General features: G+C 44.1%; 1 protein-coding gene across 1 annotated transcript in view; it reads left to right on the top strand.

The window, feature by feature from the left end:
* Window positions 1–23,077, top strand: part of FAP (fibroblast activation protein alpha) — a 1,146,500-nt gene that overhangs the window by 303,327 nt on the left and 820,096 nt on the right. Inside the window, exons 6-7 of the mRNA XM_069616321.1 lie at window positions 17,913–17,965; window positions 18,055–18,127. Coding sequence (XP_069472422.1) covers window positions 17,913–17,965; window positions 18,055–18,127 — 126 coding nt within the window. The remainder of the gene's footprint in view (window positions 1–17,912; window positions 17,966–18,054; window positions 18,128–23,077) is intronic.

Raw genomic sequence — 23,077 nt, forward strand, 5'->3', positions numbered from 1 at the left:
GAAGAATATCATGAAAGGTTAGAGAAGGCATTGGCAAATTTAGGGGAGCATGGCACGACCTTGAGCAAAGTAAAATGCAGGTTTATAAAGGACATGTTTGAGTACCTAGGCCCTGCTATTTCAGCCAGAGGAGATGAACCATAGAAGTACCAAGTTGATACCACTGCTTGCACCCCAGAACCTGGCACCACGAAGGAATTACAAGCATTCTTCCGGTTGGCTAAGTATTGCTGTAAATTAATCCAAGACTGGTCACACAACACTATAGGCCATCAGTCAACCCCCCGTGACATCTGACTCCCGAGACGTCATCGGCCCTTCTACTGCCCGCCACCCCATAAAGAAGTAAACCTCCTCTGTGCCCCTCTGTATTCTAACCCCCGCTGTATATCTGTTCTGTTGGTACCTCTAAAAAGCACTCCGTTATGCATCTATACTCTTGTATACCTATGCAAAGCGCTCAGTTGCTTCTTGAAACTAGGTCCACGCTCAATAAATACAATAATAATAATAATAATAATACTAATAATAATAATAATAATAATAATAATAATAATAATAATAATAATAATAATAATAACACTGCTGTTATGTTATCGAAATGTATTTAGCGCACCCGTTACCAACAAGGTCATCATGCCCATGAGAACTGGCAGAGCAGGAAAATGTAGAGAAACCGGAAGATCCTAAAACAAGAACGATTTTAACAGCAAACAGAAGGTCAGGTGATCAACAGTGGCCCTAATGGCACGCAAGACCTTATTCCACAATACAGTGGCTTCAACAGTAAAAGGCCCGCCCCCTCGTCTGCTCAGTTTAAACTGCAGCACCAAGATCAGGAGTGCATCTGCCGAACGCAGGTCACTCCAAAGGCCCATACGACTGTCATTTGGCCTGTAGGTATTCGGGCCCGGGGCCATAGAAGGCACGGTGCACTATACATAAGGCTTTGAAATCAATGCACTTCAAAACAGGGAGCCAGTGAAGAGTATGAAGAACTGCACTGATATGAGAATGAAAGGGAGCAGACATAGCGGCACGAGCCATACACCTTTTGAAGGATTTGAAGACAGTGGAGATGATAGAGAGGTTGGGCAAGATAGAGAGTGTTACAGTAGTTCAGGTCCCCAGAAAAAAATGAGACACCACAATAGCACGTAGTTGAGTAGCAAGGAATGGGAGGATTTTGCTCAACAACTTCAGCTTGAAGTGCCCGGCCTGGCAGACCACGCCCTGTGCAACGGGAGAAAGAGAAGAGGAGAACTTTACTTAAAACCCAGATTTTTAACCACAGTGACTGGAGTGGGCAAAGATCCCAGCGAAAGAGGCCAATGTCCGGGGTCCAGAGAGCAGCAGCAGAAGGGGAAACATGAGGGTACACATGCGACACTTGTACATATTTACATTTGACAACTAATGCAAAGAATAGTTTGAGGATGTTAAGTATGACTTGGAGAAGACACCAATAACATTTTTGGACGGTAAACCATTCTCACTACTGATGCCAATGAAATGGGGCATGGGTGCAGTCCTTCAGTTGGAATGGAAGGTCGGAAAGATGATCGACTTTGCTTCAAGATTTCTCTACAGCCTTAATCTGAAGTACCATGTCACTGAAAAGAAATGTTTGCTTCCAAGTGGGCCATTGATAAGTTTGAACATTTAAGTGAAATATGTACACACACACACACGCAGAAGATGCGAAGAGAATGCTAACGGATTGTCTGTCAAGATTAATAAACAGAGAGGAGGATGAAGATGAGGAACAGGTGCTGCCAATCGATAGCAAGGTTGAAACTGAGTAAGAATTGGTCGAATTGATTGAAGGAGACAAGGAACTGGCCAGTGTGAGTGCACATATCCAAACATACCCGCGCTTTGGAACACTTGTCTATAAGTGCATTACACTTGCCATATCATATCATACAGGCTCATGAAGCAGGCTATGAGAATGCTCGGCTGAAACATGTGTTGAAACCTCCATAGTGAGCTTCACTTTCAATGATGTGTTTTATGGAGAGGAGACAGAGCTGTGCCACCAGCACCTGGGTCATCAAGGGCACCAAGATATAAAAACAATGCAAGATGCAGAGAAGAGCATTTTACTGGTGGCCATGCTTTGACAAGGAGATAAAGAGGGGTGCTGGAGGATGTGGAATTGATGATCACTGTTTGTTAGGTACCATTCCTCTATACTGCACCTTTCCTTCCATTTCTTTGCACCCCAAACTTGTTGCTTTTATTTTTGTAGCTGGCCGGTTCTTTTCACAGTGCAGTGAAGCTTTAGGCTTCACTACACTGGTTTTTGCTCATCTGTTATGGGGAAACTGACATGTCCTTCATGCTGTCAGTACTGGGAACATTGTCTCTCTTAGCCTCTTTACTTTGGTACTACATTTAGTAACTTGTTATCACTTGTGGTAACTTTTTATCATTGTACAATGCATTTTACTCAGATGATTTTCGGTTACTCTAGGTGTGCTAAATGGACAGCAGTGACTTTTTACAATTTATTTGGTTCATTTCGTTTTAGCCTCACTGCGTTTACCGGGTTTGGCTACTAACTGTGGCTAGTGGTCAAACATGGCCATGCCACAACATTTTACGCTTGTCCTTTGTCCATCTTATCTTTGATCCGTTTTCCTGGCCTTTGAGGTCAAGACAATCCTTATGTGGACTTCCAGTGCCCGGGGAAGCAGAGGCTTTTGGTGGGCCACTGGAGGGCTATGTGTGTTTGCTGCCAGGAAGTGATCTGGGACTGTCTGGTCCCAATCCACAAACTGGTGCCAGTGTATCTGAGTGAAATTAATGAATTTTGCTGCCAGTGGTCCTGATTGGACCACTGCTGGGGTGTGTGTGGCAGATCTGTCATTGGCTAGTGGGAGCTGCTACTCCTACCTGGCTTTTAGGATAAGAAGAGGACCCCTGTACCCACTCTAGAGGGATCCTGGAAGAAACCAAAGAAGCCAGGACTCCTGTCCAGCTACAAGACTTGCAAGGAGACTGTGGACCCATTGGAAGAAGGCTTTAGCGACCAACTTCTGCTGCTGCCCTGGTAGAGCCCTATACTGTGGAAGATCGCCAGCAGTCCTGCGAAGGAGCTGTGACCCTTGGAGTGGAGGGAACATCCATTCTCGATGTCAGCTCGGAGTTCTATGAAGAAGAGCCTTCAGAAGTGCCCCAGGACTGCCCTCTGGCTGACCAGGTCTGAGTTTGGGCTGTTCTGAATTGAGGCCTGAAACTTTGGTGATCCTCAGCTTGTGTGACATAACTTATCTCTGAAAAATCTTGTGGTCCTAGCATCAAGGTGATCCAAGAAAGGAGGCAAAGTCTGACAAGTGAGTGCGTTTGCATCGCTGTGCATTGTGGCCATCATCCACAATTGCTGACCTGCCTCAATTTTTGTCCTGAGAGGGGTCCTGCATCAAGTTTTGCTAATTCCTTTCATTGAGGGTTCTTGCACAATTATCAGACACCAACTACAGATTTGCTCAAACCTTCAGCCCCTGGGGATCAAGGGCTGAGGCTGACATTGGGAAAAGCGAGCTCGGACCTCCATCAACTGACCTGCCAAGTCTCATGAAGAATCCGAGTACAGGGGGTGAGTCATAGCGATACTTACCTGCCACCCTAAATCCCCTTTAAACGTTTGATGACTTTTAAAAAAAACCTTTCTAACACTTTGGCTTTGCCATTGATTGTTCACAAAAGCACCCAGAAAGTTGGGAATACAATTGTTAGCTAGGTTAACTGGTCCCCTGACACTTGGTACTGTTCACTGGACCCCAGAGACCCTACCTTCATTTTTCCAGCTTCACAAACTGCGTGGAAACATTTCTGAACTTTGGGCATAAGGCCACATACATCTTAGGGAGGGACTTCAGAAGTTAGGATTGTATCTCTGTGGACTAGTAGTGTTAATGCTAATCTGTTGCGTTCTTTTCAGGGGTTTGATATGTATTTTGCTCTACACCAGTAATTGTATATATGTATCTAATTTTAGAGTTCTGTGATAGTATTACCTCTTTGTAGTCATTTTTAACGGTATTATTTGGCCAAAAGTAAAGAAGTATGTTTAAACCTGTTTGGCTAAGTGTGTTCCTCGACTGCTTCACTGTGTGTGCTCTTTGTGAACTCCTTACAAAATCACCACCTCTTGAGACTTAGCCTAGACCACTCGCCTTGCTACCTGGAACTGGTTTGGCAACAACTCCCCAGAGTTGTCCCTGTCACAAGACAGTTTGGCCTTCTATACACCTGTCCACCAGGCCAGAGTATGAAGAATCAGTCCTAACACTGCTTACAGATGTATACCTCAGTACAGTCCATTTGTAGCCTTATGTGGGAGAAATGCCAATACCAAGGAGTGCCTCCCATGGCTAAATAAGGTGGAAGTGGCCAACACAGACTATGAAGGGATGAGGACGAGAATAAGGTGTAGTGTGGAGAAGAGTAAGGGAACATTTGACAGGAGTAAGGCTGTTGCAGTGTCCAAACTGGGGGAGGGAGTATGTATCAGGTTACAGATACCCAAGGCCCTCAAGTCAGCATACAGTGGATGGCCAGCCCAGGGAGGCTAATGGAGGTAATGCATAATGCAGTCAAGACAGATGATGGCAGAGGTTGTGGAATGTAGGCAGAAACTGCACTAGACAAGGATGGTCACAGTTCAGCAAAGAGCCAATAGCCAGGCTTTGGCCTGAGGGGGTCCATGAAAGATTTCGAAAATCTCAATCCCTGGAGAAGGGGAGAACCATGAGGGTGGTGAAAAGGCAAGGTCACCTCAATGAGTATGTTTGAGGTAGATCCCTGGCCAAGGAGTGTTGTACATAGTTGTGGTACAGGTGGGTACCAGAGGATGGGGTTGGGAGTCCCAGGTGTCATGGTAAGGGTGGAGATATGTGGCCTGGTGTGATGTACAATGCATTGCTAACATTCTGGCAGTTAGTTACTAACATATGACTGTTGAGGCAAGCTGTGGGTAGCTTCATGGATTGTAATACCGACAAAACTGCAATGCCCCGAGCCCCTGTGTGTTTATTACAACACCCCAGGAAAAACTACATGCATTTTAGAAAAGGTTTGGACAATATTTGTGCACTATCTGAGAGATGCTGTGGCAACATAAATGTCTGAGGGAATGACGGGGCAGAGGCTAGAGAAGGCACCAGTTTGATGGTCATTCAGAAGTTACACCTGAAGGCTTCCTACTAATGCTAGGGAAATGATAAAATGTATGGAGCCTTATCGAAATGTACGATAGTGAGTTATGCTATTGCATCAAGTGATAGAGGCAAAGCATGGCTAGTCCGGATGGAATCAAGGGGGCTGCATATAGTAAATGGTGGCATGGTAGGTGATAACCCTGCAAGACCAACTTGTGTTAGAGACACCCAAGTGGCAATTTTAGACTACATCTTTACAGCATGTAATATTGTTATCCAGTTGGTGGAAATGAAACACGAGGCAACCCCGTTTAGTGACCACAATTTACTGCAGCTTCCACAGAATTTTGGTGTGGGTGGAAAGAATAACGAAAGATATTACAAGACACTGGAAGTAAATTCGGGAGGAAATCGGATGAGGTGGAATAAAGATAGAGAGCTTGAGAGTAAATGCAAATTTAGCAACCATGTTTGATGATGTTACATCGCCAACGAATGTGAATGCCCAGAACCCATTTGAGTCCAAAAATGAGGCCTTTATTTAAAGAAAAACACACTTTTGATTTCTTTGTGCAACATGACAAAAGAGCACAGAGGGACACAGAAGCCATGCTGAGAATTTTGGTTTGTAGATGAGCAGCAACATTATTTTGAAGTTTAGTAAAGGCTTGTGATTCTCTGCAAATCGCCCTTCAAATCAATCCAATGTCAGAAGAATCCAGGATAGTGAATTTTAAATCCATTTTTGCTAAAACTCCCAGTGAAGTAGATGAATATTTTGTCCCATCGCTTGAAGAATGGTTTTTACAAATGAAGATAGAGAATATTATTTAACTAATCAAGAAATTCTAGAGGCCCGGCCTGGACGGTCTTTCAAGTATCATATTTCCTTAACACTGGGCATATTCATTGTGTACTATTTTTAAGCATGTTTTAAGAACCAAGCAAATACCTGCCTCTTGGAGGACAACTATCATGATCCATATATTTACAAAAGGTGATAGTATGTGTCTGAAAAACTACCGGTCTATCACTTTGTTGGATGCGCCTGGTAACATTTTTGCATGCTTGATACTAGCTAAACTTACAGAATGGGAGTGGGATAGCTGTATTTATGATGTTAGACAATCAGGCTTTGTTAAGGGGTTGGGCCCTTCACTTAATGGACTCATTTACAAACTTTTAAAGAAGAGAGTCCAGAATGGAAACACAGCCATCTATTTGGCATATATTGATTTTGCAGGCGCATTCAACAGTCTGGACCAAGCTTTACTATGGTCTAAACTAAGAGTCTTGAATTGCGCTGCCTACTTCTTTGAGATCCTTACTGCATTATACTCTGACACCTCTGTGAAATTCAGATATGGTAATCTAATCAGGACTTTCTCTACTCATTGAGGTTTGAAGTGGGGGTGCATACAGGCCCATGCCTGATTTAATATATCCCTATCAGATGTAAAGGAAGCATCGGGAGGATAGCTCAGGGGGCAACATGCTCGCTTTGGAAGCAAGATGACACAAAGCATCACAAGTTCGATCCCCGGGTCCATGCTAAGAAACCTCTGGGTGTTAAGCACGTTATAAATAACCTATCATATCAACAACAACAAAATAACCCATTATTGGAACAAGTCAAAGCCTATCCACTGCGTATTGGTAGCCGCTCGATTCAATGGCTACTTTATGTGGATGATTTAGTCCTTCTGGACCCAACTCTGATTGGCCTCCAGAGGCAGCTGACTGCGCTACAGTGCTACATACATAAGAACAACATATCAATAAACTTGGCAACATCTAACATCATGGTTTTGAATTCTAGTAGGTGGAAGAAGAATGTTTATTTTACGTGGCGTCTGAATGGCCAACTGATGATAAGGGTTGATACCTATCGTTATTTGGGCTTCTTAATCAACGGTAATTGTAACGACCCCCAAACATCACTATGCTAAGAACTAAGGCAGATGCTTTGGCAGCTCAAGGGGGCGGGCAGTACATCAGAGATTCGGATGTTTCTCCATGTTACGGATAATACAGTTCTACAAGATGAAGGCGGGTTCAACTTCAACTTATAGGGCGGAAATTGCATTGTGTACCACCTAAACAACATTGAAGATCTTAGAAGGTCTATCTTGGAAATAAATACTGGGAATTCCAAAAGGTACCCTGATGCAGAGTGTCCATTATGAGTTGGGCTTGCTATCTCTCAAAGCAATGGTTTAATGGAAATCTTTAGCACTGTGTAGGAAATGTCTTTTCGCTGATCAGCGATCTCTTTTCTATGTTTTGAAGTGTGTTATGGTGAACTCAAGAGATGCAATTATATCTATATGGCAAAAAGAATGCTTGTAGATCATTGCTGAAGGAGGTTTTACAGGGGGGTTGCTGCTCCAAAATCCTGATGCAGCGAAAGATACATTTCTTGTCAAAGATTGAATTGATACTTAAGAACAATGCAGGGTTTATAAGGCGTTTTGTAACTTTGACAGCAAAGCAAAGTTTTTTAATTGCCTACTTAACTATTTGAGCCAATTCCCGAGCGCCGAATGTAGAAATATGTTCTTAAGAGTGTGACGTGACCTGCTGCTGACTAAAGAGGTGTTAGGAATTTGAGCTAGAGCAGAAAAGAGTGATTGTGGCTGCAGAGTCTGTGAACACCCGCGAGAATTGGAAAAGATTATACACTTCTTGGTTGATTGCAAAAAACTGGTAGATTGATAAAATCCCACAGGGTCTTAGAGATTGATGATTGGTGGGCTATGCTTTTCAGTGGAATACATGTCCATCTGACATTAACTGTAGTAAGATTTCTGCGGCACATGCTCCATGTGTAGACGTTTTTAAATTGGTTTTAGTTACGCAAAATACTTTATTCTATCTGAGCCATACATATTGAATATTTACTATGGACAAGGGTGACTTTTTATCAATGAAGGATGCTGCTAGAGAGATGTTTTTTCTATTAATCAGATTTTATTTTGGGGTAATTTTACCTTGTATGATGAGAACATTTATAGTGTGAATTTATAATTGTTATGATGAATTTGAATCTTTTCAGCATTGGAATTGTGAAGTGAAAGGTTTGTTTATGAGCGAAACACTAATAAATAAGTAAAATAAATAAATAACGTGCCATCATTATCCAAGAGCCCTGAATATGCCATTGCAAAAACTCTATTAAAGCTGCCAATTTGGATGTTTTTCTATTCTTTTTAGTTTCCTTTTGTCACACACTTCATTCTTTAGCTGGAGTAAACGTGCTCCTCCAGCAACCATTGGTATTCTCGAGTCTGTTTAGACCCCAAGCAGATCCCCAACATCTAGCAACAAATGAGGAAATCTCCAGGAAAGACCATGGTAGCTCTGAAATGAGTTTAGATTTTAGGTTTGTCAATATAGTGGATTAAAATGAGGAACTCGGTTAATGGAAGAAGGCTTATGCATATTCCTATTCCGTGATCTCCATGTGCACCTTACCGCTTTCTTTCTTTCCAACTCTTAGCCCCCAAATTATGGAACTCTTTACCTCTGGATATTTGCACCTACCTGCTCTGCTCAGTTCAAAGAACGTCTTAAAGGGGAAGTTCACTCAAAACCTTGATCGTCTCAAAAGTTGGGCCATAATAAAATATATATATATATATATATACGAAATATTTTGACCAAATGAGGCTTAAAGTCAAAAATTTCAATCACAAGAAGGCATCCATTTTGTGAAATGAATGAACCTCCTGTGCTTGTGTTAAGCTCTGCTCTTGCTGCAATAATGGAGAAAAAGTCCCCTACTGGGAGATTTTGCTTATTACAGCCGGAGAGCAGAGAATGCTGTCAGGCTCCTTCCTGCCCTGTGCTGCTGGTGAGTGCTTCTGTGTGCTTCTTTTTTCCTGCTTTCCCGGGCTCCCCTGATCTGGGGGAGCCCAGGAAACTTAAATCAAATGTCCAGAAAATTATAAATACAACTGCGTTGTATTTATGATTGCAGTGGCTTTCTATTTAAGTCAACAAAAGGGTTCACATCCCAGCCACTGTACCAAGAAGAACTGCCTTATAAACTCACAAATGTGCACCTTACCTCTTTCTCTCTTTCCAACTCTTAGCCCCCAAATTATGGAACTCTTTACCTCTGGATATTTGCACCTACCTGCTCTACTCAGTTCAAAGAACGTCTTAAAGGGGAAGTTCACTCAAAACCTTTATCATCTCAAAAGTTGGGCCATAATAAAAAAAAAAAAAAAAATATATATATATATATATATATATATATATATATATATATATATATATATATATATATATATATATATATATATATACAAAATATTTTGACCAAATGAGGCTTAAAGTCAAAAATTTCAATCACAAGAAGGCATCCATTTTGTGAAATGAATGAACCTCCTGTGCTTGTGTTAAGCTCTGCTCTCGCTGCAATAATAAAGAAAAAGTCCCCTACTGGGAGATTTTGCTTATTACAGCCGGAGAGCAGAGAATGCTGTCGGGCTCCTTCCTGCCCTGTGCTGCTGGTGAGTGCTTCTGTGTGCTTCTTTTTTTCCTGCTTTCCCGGGCTCCCCTGATCTGGGGGAGCCCAGGAAACTTAAATCAAATGTCCAGGAAATTATAAATACAACTGTGTTGTATTTATGATTGCAGTGGCTTTCTATTTAAGTCAACAAAAGGGTTCACATCCCAGCCACTGTACCAAGAAGAACTGCCTTATAAACTCACAAATGTGCTAAGTTTTGTGCGGCCCCAGTTTAACCCCTTTGGGCCTGGAAAGGGATCCAGGCCACTATTCATCACGTCATTAAAATTCATGCCCTCACTCCTGTGCTCCACCTGTTGTTGCAGAACCAAAAACTGAAGCTCCCTGAGCTAATCCACTTGTAGTCACGGCAGGGCATATACACAGAACAGGCCTAGAGTCTCCCCCTTGAGTGAACCTATTACCAGCACATATATCCCTCCTGTGTCTTGAATCACTGAAGATACAGTAAATTGTGTGTGCTTTCGAACCAACATCATCACCCCCTACGTACCGCTTTTGAAACCTGCATGCACATCCATTGCGTAATTCATTCTCTCAAAAAGCATACACTATGTTCCTAACAGATGCATTTCCTGTAGGAATGCAAAAGTGGGCTCAGACCTATTCAGATCCTGCAAAACCATCCACAGCTTGATCTTGTTGCAGAGACCATTTACGCTCCAGGACATACACGCCAACACCCTATCCTCTGTTGCACTCATTCAATCACCTTTGTGCAGATATATAAAAAGAATGTGACATGCGACATGGAGCAAGGTATAATATATGTATGCCCCCCATTAAACTCCCACACCCCATACAACCCATTAACTTGGTGTATCTGTCACCCAACATTAAACAAGCAACTATAGATACCTTAATCCGAGGCAGCGATTGCAAACACAGATCCCCTCCAACCCTAACACCTCACTGTCTCAGTCCTCCTCCTTTCCCTGAACTCACCATCCCCAGGTCCATTACAACCCCCTGACTGCCAGTTGCTCAAAGGGAGGCCCGAATTTGAGTTATGCATACAGACCAGTGTCCCCCACACTTCGGGTCTGACATTCCATTGTTCAATCTCAAGCACCGTTCCTAGCGACCAATACATTTGTGTCCCACCATATCAGTCTGCTATGTCCACTGCCGCAACATCCTCTGTGTGGTCGATACTCAAGCCGTTGATGGTCTCGCTCTGCAGCGCCAAGGTACCATCCTGTTCCACGAGGAGTTTGTCGGTCTGTTCTGTTCATGCTGCCACCGCTGGCCTTCCATCATCGCTGCCTCTCTTGGGCGTATACTCTAAACTGCCCCATCTTCTGTTATTCATTTGTAGATGGCCCATTGTTTCCAGCCAGTACCAAACTTCTCCCGGGCTGTTAAAAAAGAAGGATGTGTTATTCGCCAGCACTTTGAGACTGGCTGGATAAAATATAATGTATTATATCTCTCAGCTTCTTAACTGCATCATTTGTGAATTCAGGGAATATAGGTATCCTTGGACCTTCCGACCTCATGTGATATAATTAATTTATAACACGCCTGTACACAAGTGTTTCCAGGTGCGACAAGACAAGGAGGGAAAAACAGAAGGAGGACAAACAATGATCTTACTAGGCCTTGTGTCATTTAGATGGTGCAAGTGCTGAGAAGAGAGGAGGGGAGGGGAGGGGAGAAGTGCCAAGAGGGTGTGGGGGGGGTGAGGAGAAGTGCAGGCGACTCAATAAGTGCTGCCAGAGGGTGGTTTCGAAGTGTAAAGAGAAGGGACTGTAGGGTTTCAGATACAGACCCTTAAGTGCTGATGGAGCCGAGACACAATGCAACGACAACTGGACATGCACGAGCCTGGTCCCGAATTCAGGGGTAGCCAAGCGACCAGTATGCAGAGCTATCAGGGAAATTAGCAGGGGGGAGGAAGAGAGAAAACAGAAGTGAAAAGGAAGGTCTTGAGTTGCTTCTATAACCGGAGGTGGTTCTGCTCAAGTTTTAGAGAGTCAAGGAGAGGCCCCAGCTGAGGAAAGAGATCTGCCCCCCATTCCCTGCTTGGAAAAGTGTTTGACCCTCAAAGAATTGGAGGTGGATTTGGCGGAGAGCTCGAGAAGGAAGATGTTTAGGAAGAGAACGTTGGAGGTAGTGCGGTCCCAGGCCCCAGAAAGCCTTGTGGACGATGCAATGGATCTTGAATTTGATCCTTGCAGCCACAGGGAGCCAGTGCAGAGATTTCAGAGCTGGAGAGATACGATTCCTGGGCTTGAGGCCAAGGACAAGTCTTGCAGTCCTGTTCTGGACCAGTTGTAAAGGTCAAAGAGTAGAGACAGGCAGATTTAGAAAGAGACTGTTGCAATAGTCTAGCCTGGAGAGGACCAGGGCTCTAGAGACAGTGAGCTTCTGGGGGAAAGTGATAAAAGGCAGAATACCTGTGAGGAGGTGCAGCTGAAAGTGTGACTTCTAAGAAATGTCAGAGATTTGAGGAGAGAAGGAGAGGATGGAGTTGAAAATGACACCAAGGTTCTGAGCCTCACAGGAAGGAGAAGGAAGACGGCCCAGTGTGGGTGGCCAGAGAGAGAGAGGAAAGGAGGGAGCAGGTGTCCCGATGAGAAGGATCTGGGTCTTACTGGCATTAAGGCAGAGATCATTGGCAGCACACCATTCCTGAATTGTGTCCACACAGTAGGGTATGAAAGAAGGAGCAGAGGTGGCCGAGGGGAGTCTGAATGAGAGCTAGGTGTCATCCGCATAACACTGAAAGTTAGAAGAGAATGTAGCGATGAGATGGGCCAGAGGTGCCAGGTTGTGGTTGAATAGACAGGGAGAAAGGTTAGATGCCTGGGGAACACCACAGGTAGAGCGAGTGAGACAGACGTGAGGAAAGACCCTGGGAGGGTCGGTCAGTGAGAAAGAAGGTCAACCAGGACAAGGCCTGGCCAGTGATACCCAGGTTGTCCTGGAGGCGATTGAGCAGGATGGCATGGTTGTCCGTGACCAAAGCAGAGGATAGGTTGAGGAGAATGAGGACATTAGGTAGATTAAAGTCAAGAATAGAGAGCAAGTCTTCACAGGTGTTCAGGAGAGCAGTTTCCGTGCTTCTGGCAGTTCTGAACAGACTGGTGGTCGTGGACACAACTAAATGATTCAGTATGCAAATTAAGCTGGAAGATCGTCAGCTTTTTCAGGAGTTTGCCAAGGAAAGGAGTGATGGAGATCGGGCAATAGGTAACCGGAAAGGAATGATCGACAGAGGGTGTCTTAGAAGGGGGTGCACTAGGGAGTGCATAAGGGGGGAGGCGAAGGCTCCAGTGGCAAAGGAGTGATTGCAGAAATCGGCCAAGGATGGAGCTCATACACAGCCCACCTCCTGGCATCCTGTAGCACAGCGTCCCATTAGTGGTTTTCTCTAGCACCTTGAAGCATATGTTGTGCTAGATGGAATTACCAGTAAAATATTTCAGACCCAATAACTGGAAAGAGTCAAAGGGGATGGTAAAATACTGCTTTAATCTCAAGAAGTAAAACAGGGTGGACAAACACTCATCAATTAGACTCGTGCAAGATTACACTGTCTTATTGTTTGCTATTAGCTTATATAATGCAAGATGTGTCATCTATGATGTCATTCTATGTGGCACACTTAAAAACCTATCGAGGGATGCAATTGGATTAGGGAATCATATCTGCTTATATAAAATGTGTGTGTTAGTCTCTAATTGGTGGTCTCTTTTATTTGAGAGAAACCCTGAGCTACTTCTAACCACGTGGTGTATGGTATTTGTCATAGCAGAAAATGTGGCAGCGGAATAATACTTTACAACATTGTATGTATAAGTGCATGGCAGACTATTCTAATTGGTTGGCAACCCAAATCCACCTTGGACATTAGGCTTGTTAGCAGCACAGAACGAAACCCAGGTGGTTGGATACACGTCAGCTCTCCCCTTGTTTCCCAATTAGGCCACACTCTCTCGTCGGTAGGACTCATGCCAGTGTCTTCTGTTTGAAGACTGGCCTTGCCAGTCTGAACTGTCTTGGAACATTTGAGGGAGTGTAGGTACACTGCTATCTTAGCTCCAGGCCTAATAAATAGCCCTTGTTCTTGAGCTCCTCGTCAAATGGTGCAAGACCATGAAATTGTCAGTTTCGATGGTGCATTTAACACCATTTGATTCAAATATGCAAGGTGAAGTTTTCCTATTAGCCTTTAGAGACTTGATCACTCTATCCCATATTGACTTTTGAATAGGTTCATATATCTTCTCTAGGTCACTATTTTGCTGTCATTAGACTTTGTTTAACGTACATCTATGTCATGCACCATTTTATGGTGCATTTTGATAACTCGACAAGGGACTTCCTTCTCTGTAGTTCTCTTCCACTGTTTCAACATGATGGTACCTTCTGAATGGGTGCCTGAGTGCATAACGTCTTTCATATAGTCGACGGGGTATGGACATATTGCATAAACTTGTGCATGCGTTTCCAATTCGTCAGGCATCCCAATATAACTCGGGTCAGGGGGCGGTGACTAAGGAGAATGCGTCCACCTGCTCCTCTACATTGGAAATGATGAAGCTTGCCAATTATTGCTCAAGGCGGCCTCCTGACAGGAACCCTATCTGCCCTTTCTATCGTGAACCATTTTGACATTCATTTCACAGCCATTGTTTCCGCTATGAGCTTTTCGTGATATAGTTAAATTGTGCGTCCTTCATCCCCTTCGGTGATTTCAAGAATAGGTATATTACATCTTCTGGAGTGACCTTTGGCGTCCTCTGCTCTTTTCAGGGCACTGGTGGCCAGCATCAATGCATTCACTCTGGCTTGGAGGAATGCCATGGCATCCTCTGCATCACCCACCCACTGCTCCACTTCAATGACTATTTCATTGACCTTCTTTTGGTCTGCCCACACCAGTGACACCTCCACCCCCATGGTTTGTATTCTGTTCTGCAGCAAGGAGTGTGAGTACTGTATGGCTGCCAGGAACTGCTCCAGAGTCATGAGTGTCAGCTCAGGAGCACTAGCCACATGTTCAACTTGGAGCAGTTGGGATGCCCTGGCCCGCTTTCCTTTGCCACCCATAAAGCCATCTAAGCTCTACTGTTGTTCCTTCACCATACTGTTTGCTGTTCAGCTTCTGGAAGTCCAGTTCTGTTCCTCTAGTCCATAATCCTGATGCGCACAATTGTCCAGAAACCCCCCAGTCAGTTGTGGTCACTGTAGCAACAGTCAGTCAGTCGGGTCCATCTCAGAACCGCAATCTGTGCCACCAATACCGACCGATACAGCACACACTCCTCCGAGTTCCAGCAGCTTTGGACCTCTCAGCCCTCAAACATATCACTGTTCAGCTCCTTGCGTCCCCACCTCCTCACTGGTGTGATGTTCACCTTGCTCTCCCACTCCAAACTCGGGGCGCAGCCAGGAAGTTCCACCATTCATTTGGCAGCCCCATGTCTCTCCTGCCTCTGTCAACATTGCACTGTCCTGGAGTTGCCTTTGGCTTTGGCTCTCCTTCCCTCTCGTGCCGTCATTGCATGGGGCCTGCTTCCCCCCACCTCACCAGTGTGGGGGGAGCCAGACGGTCCCTTCGCTGTCCAGCAGACCTCTGTGCAACTCAGCCACTGTCTGCCTCATGCGGTTTTTCCCCCTCGGTGGTGGTCTATGCCCACCCTCGTCTGGGTATTTGCACAATACAGGGTCTGGACACTCACCCCCACACCAGTACTGCAACAGCTCTGGTCACCTGAGCCAAACAAGGGGTGGGGGTTGCCAGAGTTTCTCTCCTGCAGCCCAATCGGCTGCCGATCTCCGAGGTGTCAGTCAATACCTCTTGGGTGCCAGTAGTAACGGTCCATCAGGACCTTCAACTTTCCATCACAGAGCCTCCCTGGATCTCAGCATCTACACACCAGCCAGAGGCCGACTTCCCCAAGACCTCACACCAACGGCAGACCATGGCGGGGAGCCACAGAAGGATATTACAGGATGCCAATGGTGTGTCAGAGTGGATCTGGGGAATCTACATCCAACGCTCACATCCTTCATCACTTTTTGGTAACATCCCTGCTCGATCAGCATAGTCCTTTTCCTTTGGCGAAGTCCTTCATCACTGTCCTTTTGCCCATTTCAGACCTTCTCCTTCATCAGAGTCCTCCTCCTTCATCACAGTCCTCACAATAGTCCTCCTTTATCACTGTCCTTCTCTTTCATCAATTAAAGTCCCAAAATGATCCGAAATGTGTTAAGTCATCACAACATATTTGCTCTTTAGCCAAAACATGTCTACATATGTGACAATGTTTCCTTTATTCATCTTTGATGTTTGTTTTAACTCACCGTTGGGAAAGGTGTGTCTTTGCCCTTGCCTATGATCTGCATGCATCTGTCCTGCATATCTCTCTAGAACGAAGGCTGCTGCAAACAGTCCCATCTGCACAGCAGAGTATAATGCACAAGTATGTAGCCACAAGAGAAAGAACTTTCAACAGTGCTGGAAGTGTACGAAAAGAAGTAGTGGAACAATGTTCCCTGCTGGCCTGTCCCGCTCCCCAAAAACCCCATTGCCACGCCCCTCTCCCACGTGCCATACAAACCCCTAAACAAATGCGCCTGCTGTTTAACAGAACGTTCACTGCAGTGCAATGAAGTGCAAGTTTCAACTTCTTCCTACACTTTTATTATAAAACGAAACCATTGTGGAACGGGTTCTTTTCAAAATAAAAGTATAGGAACATTAAAACGTAAAAAAATTAAGTAGTGGAGCAGCGCTACCAGGCTCAGATTGGCTTATAGGACAAATGGCCCAAGGCCGAGCCAAAACACCTAATGCTTGTGGGCCCGTTTTTTGGGTCAAAGTGGGCCATTTTTTGGCCAATGTGGGCCAGTTTGATGAGTTACTTCACTATGCGGCTAATCGTTTTGACCAGTGTTGCAGAATAAATATTCTTATTTACAATTTGCATCACATTTGATCAAAAACCTCCCTTTTGGTACTATTCAAACAGCGCTACAAAAGGAATGAATTCCCATTTGCAACTGTGGGACACTTATTCGTTGGTACCCGAGACCATTTTAGGCACCATTCCGACCCTGGGTGCACACTCGGACTAGCTCATATGGCAATAGGCCCATGGCCGCACCAAAAATGCAAAATGCTTGTGTAGGCCAGATTTTTAGGTCAAAGTGTGGCACTTCATTGGCCAACATGAGCCAGTTTGACTATGCAACTAATAGTTTTGACCTGTGTTGCGAAATAAATATTCTTTAAAATGTACAATTTGCATCACATTTGATCAAAAACCTCCCCCTTGGCTACTATTCAAACAGCATCACAAAAAATGAATTCCCATTTGCAACCGTGGGCCACTTTTTCGTTGGTGCCCGAGACAATTTTATCCACCAGTCCGACCCCGAGCTCTCCTGCCTTCTTGGACCACTGATTTCAAACAATAAACTGTAACCGTCTTTTACTGGCTGGGCTCTCTCCTGCACTAAGTTGACAAGTCGCCAGGCGAAAGAGTTAGGACGCCTGCATTAGTCATGAGGCAGCAACAGCACCACCACACCAGGTTTTAAAAAAAATAATAGTTCGCCTTTCAATTGCAATGTAGTTCAGCATGAAAACACAAAAGCAAGACAAGTTTAATGCTGCATACAGCCCCTGCCCACAGCTAAGGATGTTTCCTCAGCAGTTTGCCCCATTGCCAAAGCAGAGAAAACGTGCTCCTCTTGTATCGCACCCATTTTGCAATAGCTTTCAAACACGCACAAACTATTGAGCAAAATACATCTTTAATGCCATTTCACACAACTGCAACTACTGCCCGAGTCCCGAGTCCAATGACAATCATGTCTTTCCTCTAAAAAGCTCCACAATCACAGACCTGTTCTAAAGCCGTTGGACCTCTGTGCGTGTAAAGAGACAACTGTCTATGGCCTGTTAAATTTACACTAAGAGTTCAACACCATTTTAAAAGTTAACATTAGAATGACCAGTAACACGTTTTCATTATTATTTCAAAGAATGGCTGCATTTTAGATCTGCACAATTAAGCTCGATGTATACTGATTTCAACACTGCCTACCCCTCTTTCTCACAGGTCAGACACTGTTTGTAACATTTTCTCGTTGATGATATTGATAACTGTTGCTATTTATGTAACTTGACAATCAGAAACACCTGTGTACTAGATGGTAATTGTTTTCTCTCTGCTCTTCTTCTGTCGTTGCAGCAATGGAGATACTCGTATACAGCATCTTACCACTTGTATGATGTAGAGAATAGGTCAGCATCGTTGTTTTGCTTTTCAGTATAACCATTCAATTTGAATCCGTTTATTACAAAAAAATGACCTATTTTCTTTCTCTTTTTAGAGTTTTCATAACAAGAAATGCGCTGCCAAACAATATTCAATATATAGTCTGGTCAACCACTGGCCACAAACTGGTGAGTGAAACAATATCTGTATGTACACCATTTTGTTGATGTTTACAAGTGTTAGCACAGTCCTGTGGTCCTTTCCTGTCTGGCAACACAGCTTTCTGGTCATGCCTCTCAGGAGCAGCAGCGAGATGCACCATTAGCAGCTCTGGTTTAGATCCATCTTCTGGCGGAGGCTGAATCCACAGTGGCTTCATTTGGCTTTATGCATAGAAGTGTCCAATGAGAAGCGCGTAAATCCCTATGAGTGGCGCATTCAGGAAAGGCAGACGCACTGCCCTAGGAATAGGCTGACCGGATTCTCCAAGCTGAAAACCAGGATATGCCCCAAATATAATTGGGCCTGTGTCAAAACAGTATGGACTAATCCCAACAGTTGGGCTCTGAAACTGATATAACAGACCACAATGGCAAAGCCAGTATAGACATATATTAGAATGGTTTGCTTTATATAATTCATCAAGCTTTGGTGTATGTTAAGCCTCTCCGTGGGTCATTTGAGAATGACCTCCACCATATCAAGCACATTTTCAGAAATGTCATACTTTTCAGGTACATTTTGGTACTTTTAGATAGGGTTTTATTGGGTCGCGAGCCGGCTGGTCCTAGAGACCCAAGCTACTCCTCACTAATGACGCCCAACAAGGCAGCAACATGTCGGGGGATGCTAGTGGTCTCGTGCAGAAGGGATGTGACCTAGGAATTCGGGTTGGACTGCCCCTTTGGGGGTCGGACCAAGCCCGATTTTCATATGGTCTTTCCCCTTTTGTAATGCTCGATTTTCATATGGTCTTTCCCCTTTTGTAATGCTTGGCAGGATGAAAAATGATGGTCTGGTGTGTTGCTGAGGGATGTGTCCGTGGTTATGATTTATTCAAAACCTTCCAGCCATTAATATTTGGTTTAGCTTTTTCCTTTTCTACAACCCAGGACATTTGGAGGGGGAAATGCTATATACAAACATCGTTTTCCCCTCAATCAGAACATCTGGTCATCCTACCCAAGGTTATGTTGCATCTTTACTTTTGAATGTATACAAACTTATGGTAAGTTGGCTGTTAACAATGGGAATATATTCCACTGAGGGGTTCAGAGTCACATCTGATAGACAACAGTAACAAAGCTTGAGGTGTCTATGATGTGATTCAAGATTCTGATGTGGAAAACACCCCATAGTTGAAAGCTACACATCTATAATTTGATGTTGTGTGTGACTTCCTTGAGTCTTTTTTCTACCCTCTGCACTTTCCTCATAAACTAGCATTTCACAGGGTGCAGAGGGGAAGATATGAGGGAACTATACACAACATACAAATTATCTTTTTTCTATCACTGCAGAACAACTCAAAAGTTGAAAAACAATACAACAGTGAGATTGAAGGAGGGAAAAATATACACAAGGGGCTTCATGTAAATGTGTTAAAAAGGAGAGTAGATTAGAGAGAGGTGAGCCCTGGGGCACAGCATGATTGACTGGGGAGGTGAATGCAGTGAAGATTCCAAGCCCAATGGGCCTCATTATGACTCTGACGGTAGCCGTGCCGGTAAAAATGGCATGTCTGCCGCCGGAGTAATTTTTTTCTGGCGCTTGGCAGTGGGGATTTACCAAGGCATTACAGCCCCGGCGGTCCTGTTATTCCCCATTGCCGGGCACCGGAAAAATTACTATTACTCCCCATTCCAATTCGAGTCCCATTGGACTCAATGGGAATGGGGAGGATGGAAGCACCGGTAAAGTCTACGGCCGGGTGCAATTCCTCCCGCCATGTCAGACCTGGCGGTAGGAATGGCACCCGGCCGCAGTACTCGGAGTATGCTGGTCCGGTAGCGACGGTGCAGGTTGCTTACCAGCACCATTGTTACCAGACCAGCAGGGTCATAATGACCCCCAATGTGTTGCTGGCAATTAGATATGAAATCACAGAACCAGTCCAGGGGACACCTGGACACACCTGCCACCAGCTTTTATTATTCGATTGTAGTGATTCCCTTTGGTGAAGGAGACATAAGTCGAGGAGGAAAGGAACATGTCATTTCATACAGAGATCAGACCAGACAATATTGTTGTGTTTGGGCCTGAAGCCTGATTGCACGGAATCCAGAAGAGTGTTACTTTTGATGTGGAGATGATGCTCTTTGGTGAACACTTGATCACTGATTTTAGCAATCCACTGGTGGCCAGTAATTGCGTGGTAATGGGAGAGCATTTGTTAGTTGAGCAAAGATTTATTTGGTACGGAAGTGTGGTAGGAATGGATTCTTTGAGCAAACCGGCTAAGTAGTCCCTTTGGAGCGTCTTACATGGCCCACTAGTATGTCTTCCCACCCACCCATTGGGGGCACGGGGAGGAAGCATAAAGGGGAAAGGATGGGGTTGGTGGAAAATTCCACACTGAAAGTGTTCAGATTAAATGATTAATTTGAGCTCTTGGCCAGAAAATAACTGGCAGTGGTCCAATATGAATCTAGATTGAGGTAATAGGTTTTAACAGTTGACTAACACTTTTTTCTTGGTTTACGTCTTTTACAGTTGCCATTTTAGAGGCGTGGGGAAAGTATTTAGATGTTTTGTTATTCTTTCTGGGAGTGTGCCTACCCTCTTCGTTATTAGGGGGGTTCCGTTCTCTGAGGGCGACACTATGCTGTGCTGTCAGTTGTTCTGTTTGGGACCACCTTCAACCAGTAGGCCTGATTGTTTCTTTTTGTTTGCTCTTTTTTGATATTATTTTTTAATGTAAAGTTTCCCAAATTCCTCATTAAAAGGAATCTTAAATCACTGGTGAACTCCCAATTAAATATGATTTGCTTTCAGGCAACCCATTTGGAAATTGTAAATGGTGGAATTGCCTGTTTTACTCCAGAAATATTTTGTTCCAATACAAATAAACTGGTAAATATCCAAGTTTAGTTTATAGGAACCGAGTTTTTCAGCAAATAGAAACCCAATGAGAATCTAAGAAGTAATACAGTATGATCAGCAGGTATAAGGGTACTATTCAGCACAGAATAGACTCTTCATATAATACAGACAGTAAGCAGCACAATTGTGTATAGACTATTTGTTTGGATCCCTCTTTCTAAGTACTTTTGTATTAGATGCACTCAGTGATAATTGACTTCTCAGCTTTGATGTTTTGACATTGGATAACTATATTTTATGGATGAAATTGATATCTTTGATCTTGTGCCAGTAAGTTTAATAGTCTCTTGCTTGTTATGGTAATGTCTAAACATCTAAAAGTGCAGAGTAGAAACTATACATACACACATACATCTGTGGTGTTAACAATAAGTCGGATGTGATCCTCTGTGGTCTTGGATAAGAAGTGATATAATGTCCCCAGCATTCAGCTACATGAAATCTCGGTTAAAGGGAGGTGAAGCTTTGGAGAACACGTTATTGAAATTATAAAGGAAACATACAAACAAAAGCTCAAGATAGGTCCTTAGAAATGGAAACATGCTCAGGGGCAGCTCACCCTTATATTATTTGACCTGGAGAAATGTACCCTTTTCAAACATAAGCAAAAAACAAGCATTTGCAATGACAAGGGTTTGTGCTTTTGTGAGCATCTTTTAGCAGTGCCTGTGAAATGCTTAATACTTTATACACATGGTCAATCAATGGGTGGGCAAATAACTAACCACCTACAAGCTTTGTGTTGTCTCCAACATACGATACTCACACAATCCGAAGAGATGCACCAAAATGGATGCGCATGCAACTTCAAATAATCAGTTCTGGGCTCTGGTTAGCTGCAGGATAAGCTAGAAACCAAAAGAGCATTTGCCATTGAACCTGCAAGAAAAACATAGGTTTCAGCTCTGTGCTACTAAAACGAAAGAATTCCCGAAACATGATTGACCTAATCTGGTAAATCACAGATGAATGAAATTCTGATTCCACCTCAATGGGATACAAACATGTGACCTATAAATTGCAGTCTGTGCTCAGTCAGCAGCATTCGCTCAACCCAGCCATCTATCCTAGCTAGCAAAGATAACATTTTTTCCCTCACCTCATGGTCACATCCTAAGCACAGTTGCCCGTACTATCTACCTGCACTTAAAAATGTCCACTGTTGCTGGTCCTTAAACTATAAATGTCCACTTATCGGGGTGCAGCCTTGGAGCAGCAGGGAAGGTGCATAGATAGTGTGGGGGAATTCCTGTCCTAGTGTTAAGTGGGTTGGACAGGAGCCTAAAATGCTGGCAAGCCTCCAGATTGGCCAGCACTGCCTGCTGACTTGAACAAACGCAACCCTGAGATCCTGAGTGTTCTCCTGCCAAGGAGAAAACCAGATGCATGTAACGCCTGCTTTAAGAGTGTCTCTTCCAGGAAAGTATTACACCAGGGACCACTGCTGCACAAGCAAGCCAAGACATTTTGGGAGGGGGGCATTGAGGGACCTGCAAGTCTCACCACAGTTTGCTAGTGCAGGTAACTGACATTAAGCCTAGCTTCATCACAGAATGTCCAGGTAACCACCTTTGCTTGACCCAGAAATACTTTCCAGGAGCTGGGCTTGCACACTTAAAGGCATTCTGTTCTACTCTCCTGTGGAGGGTATTGGAGGAGAGTTCAAGTCTCCTGAAGACACAAGAGTTCAACCTCATGTCTTTGTCAGGTTCTCAGAGTTGCCTGTGGACGATGGGGGGGCTTGCTTTCTGGGTGGTGATGGGAAGATGAACATTTAAGCTCTATTATGTTTCAATCAACGAGGTGGCTAATCAATGATACACAAAATCAAGCATAACTTGCAAATGTCCCGGGGGCTGCCCTGCCCTATCAGCAGTTACACCTTGCATCTCCGTTCTGTGGTCTTTGCGCTTCATAACAGGTGAAAAGCTACCCTTGCCAACAGACTCGCTTGCTGAGGAAAGAGGAGCCACCCAGCAAGGTCATAATTGTCCTAAATCAACAAAAATGCTTGCTTTCCATTACCATTTCTCAAG

This window comes from Ambystoma mexicanum, chromosome 9 (assembly GCF_040938575.1).
Source record: "Ambystoma mexicanum isolate Mex_15411 chromosome 9, UKY_AmexF1_1, whole genome shotgun sequence".
Classification (NCBI taxonomy): domain Eukaryota; kingdom Metazoa; phylum Chordata; class Amphibia; order Caudata; family Ambystomatidae; genus Ambystoma; species Ambystoma mexicanum.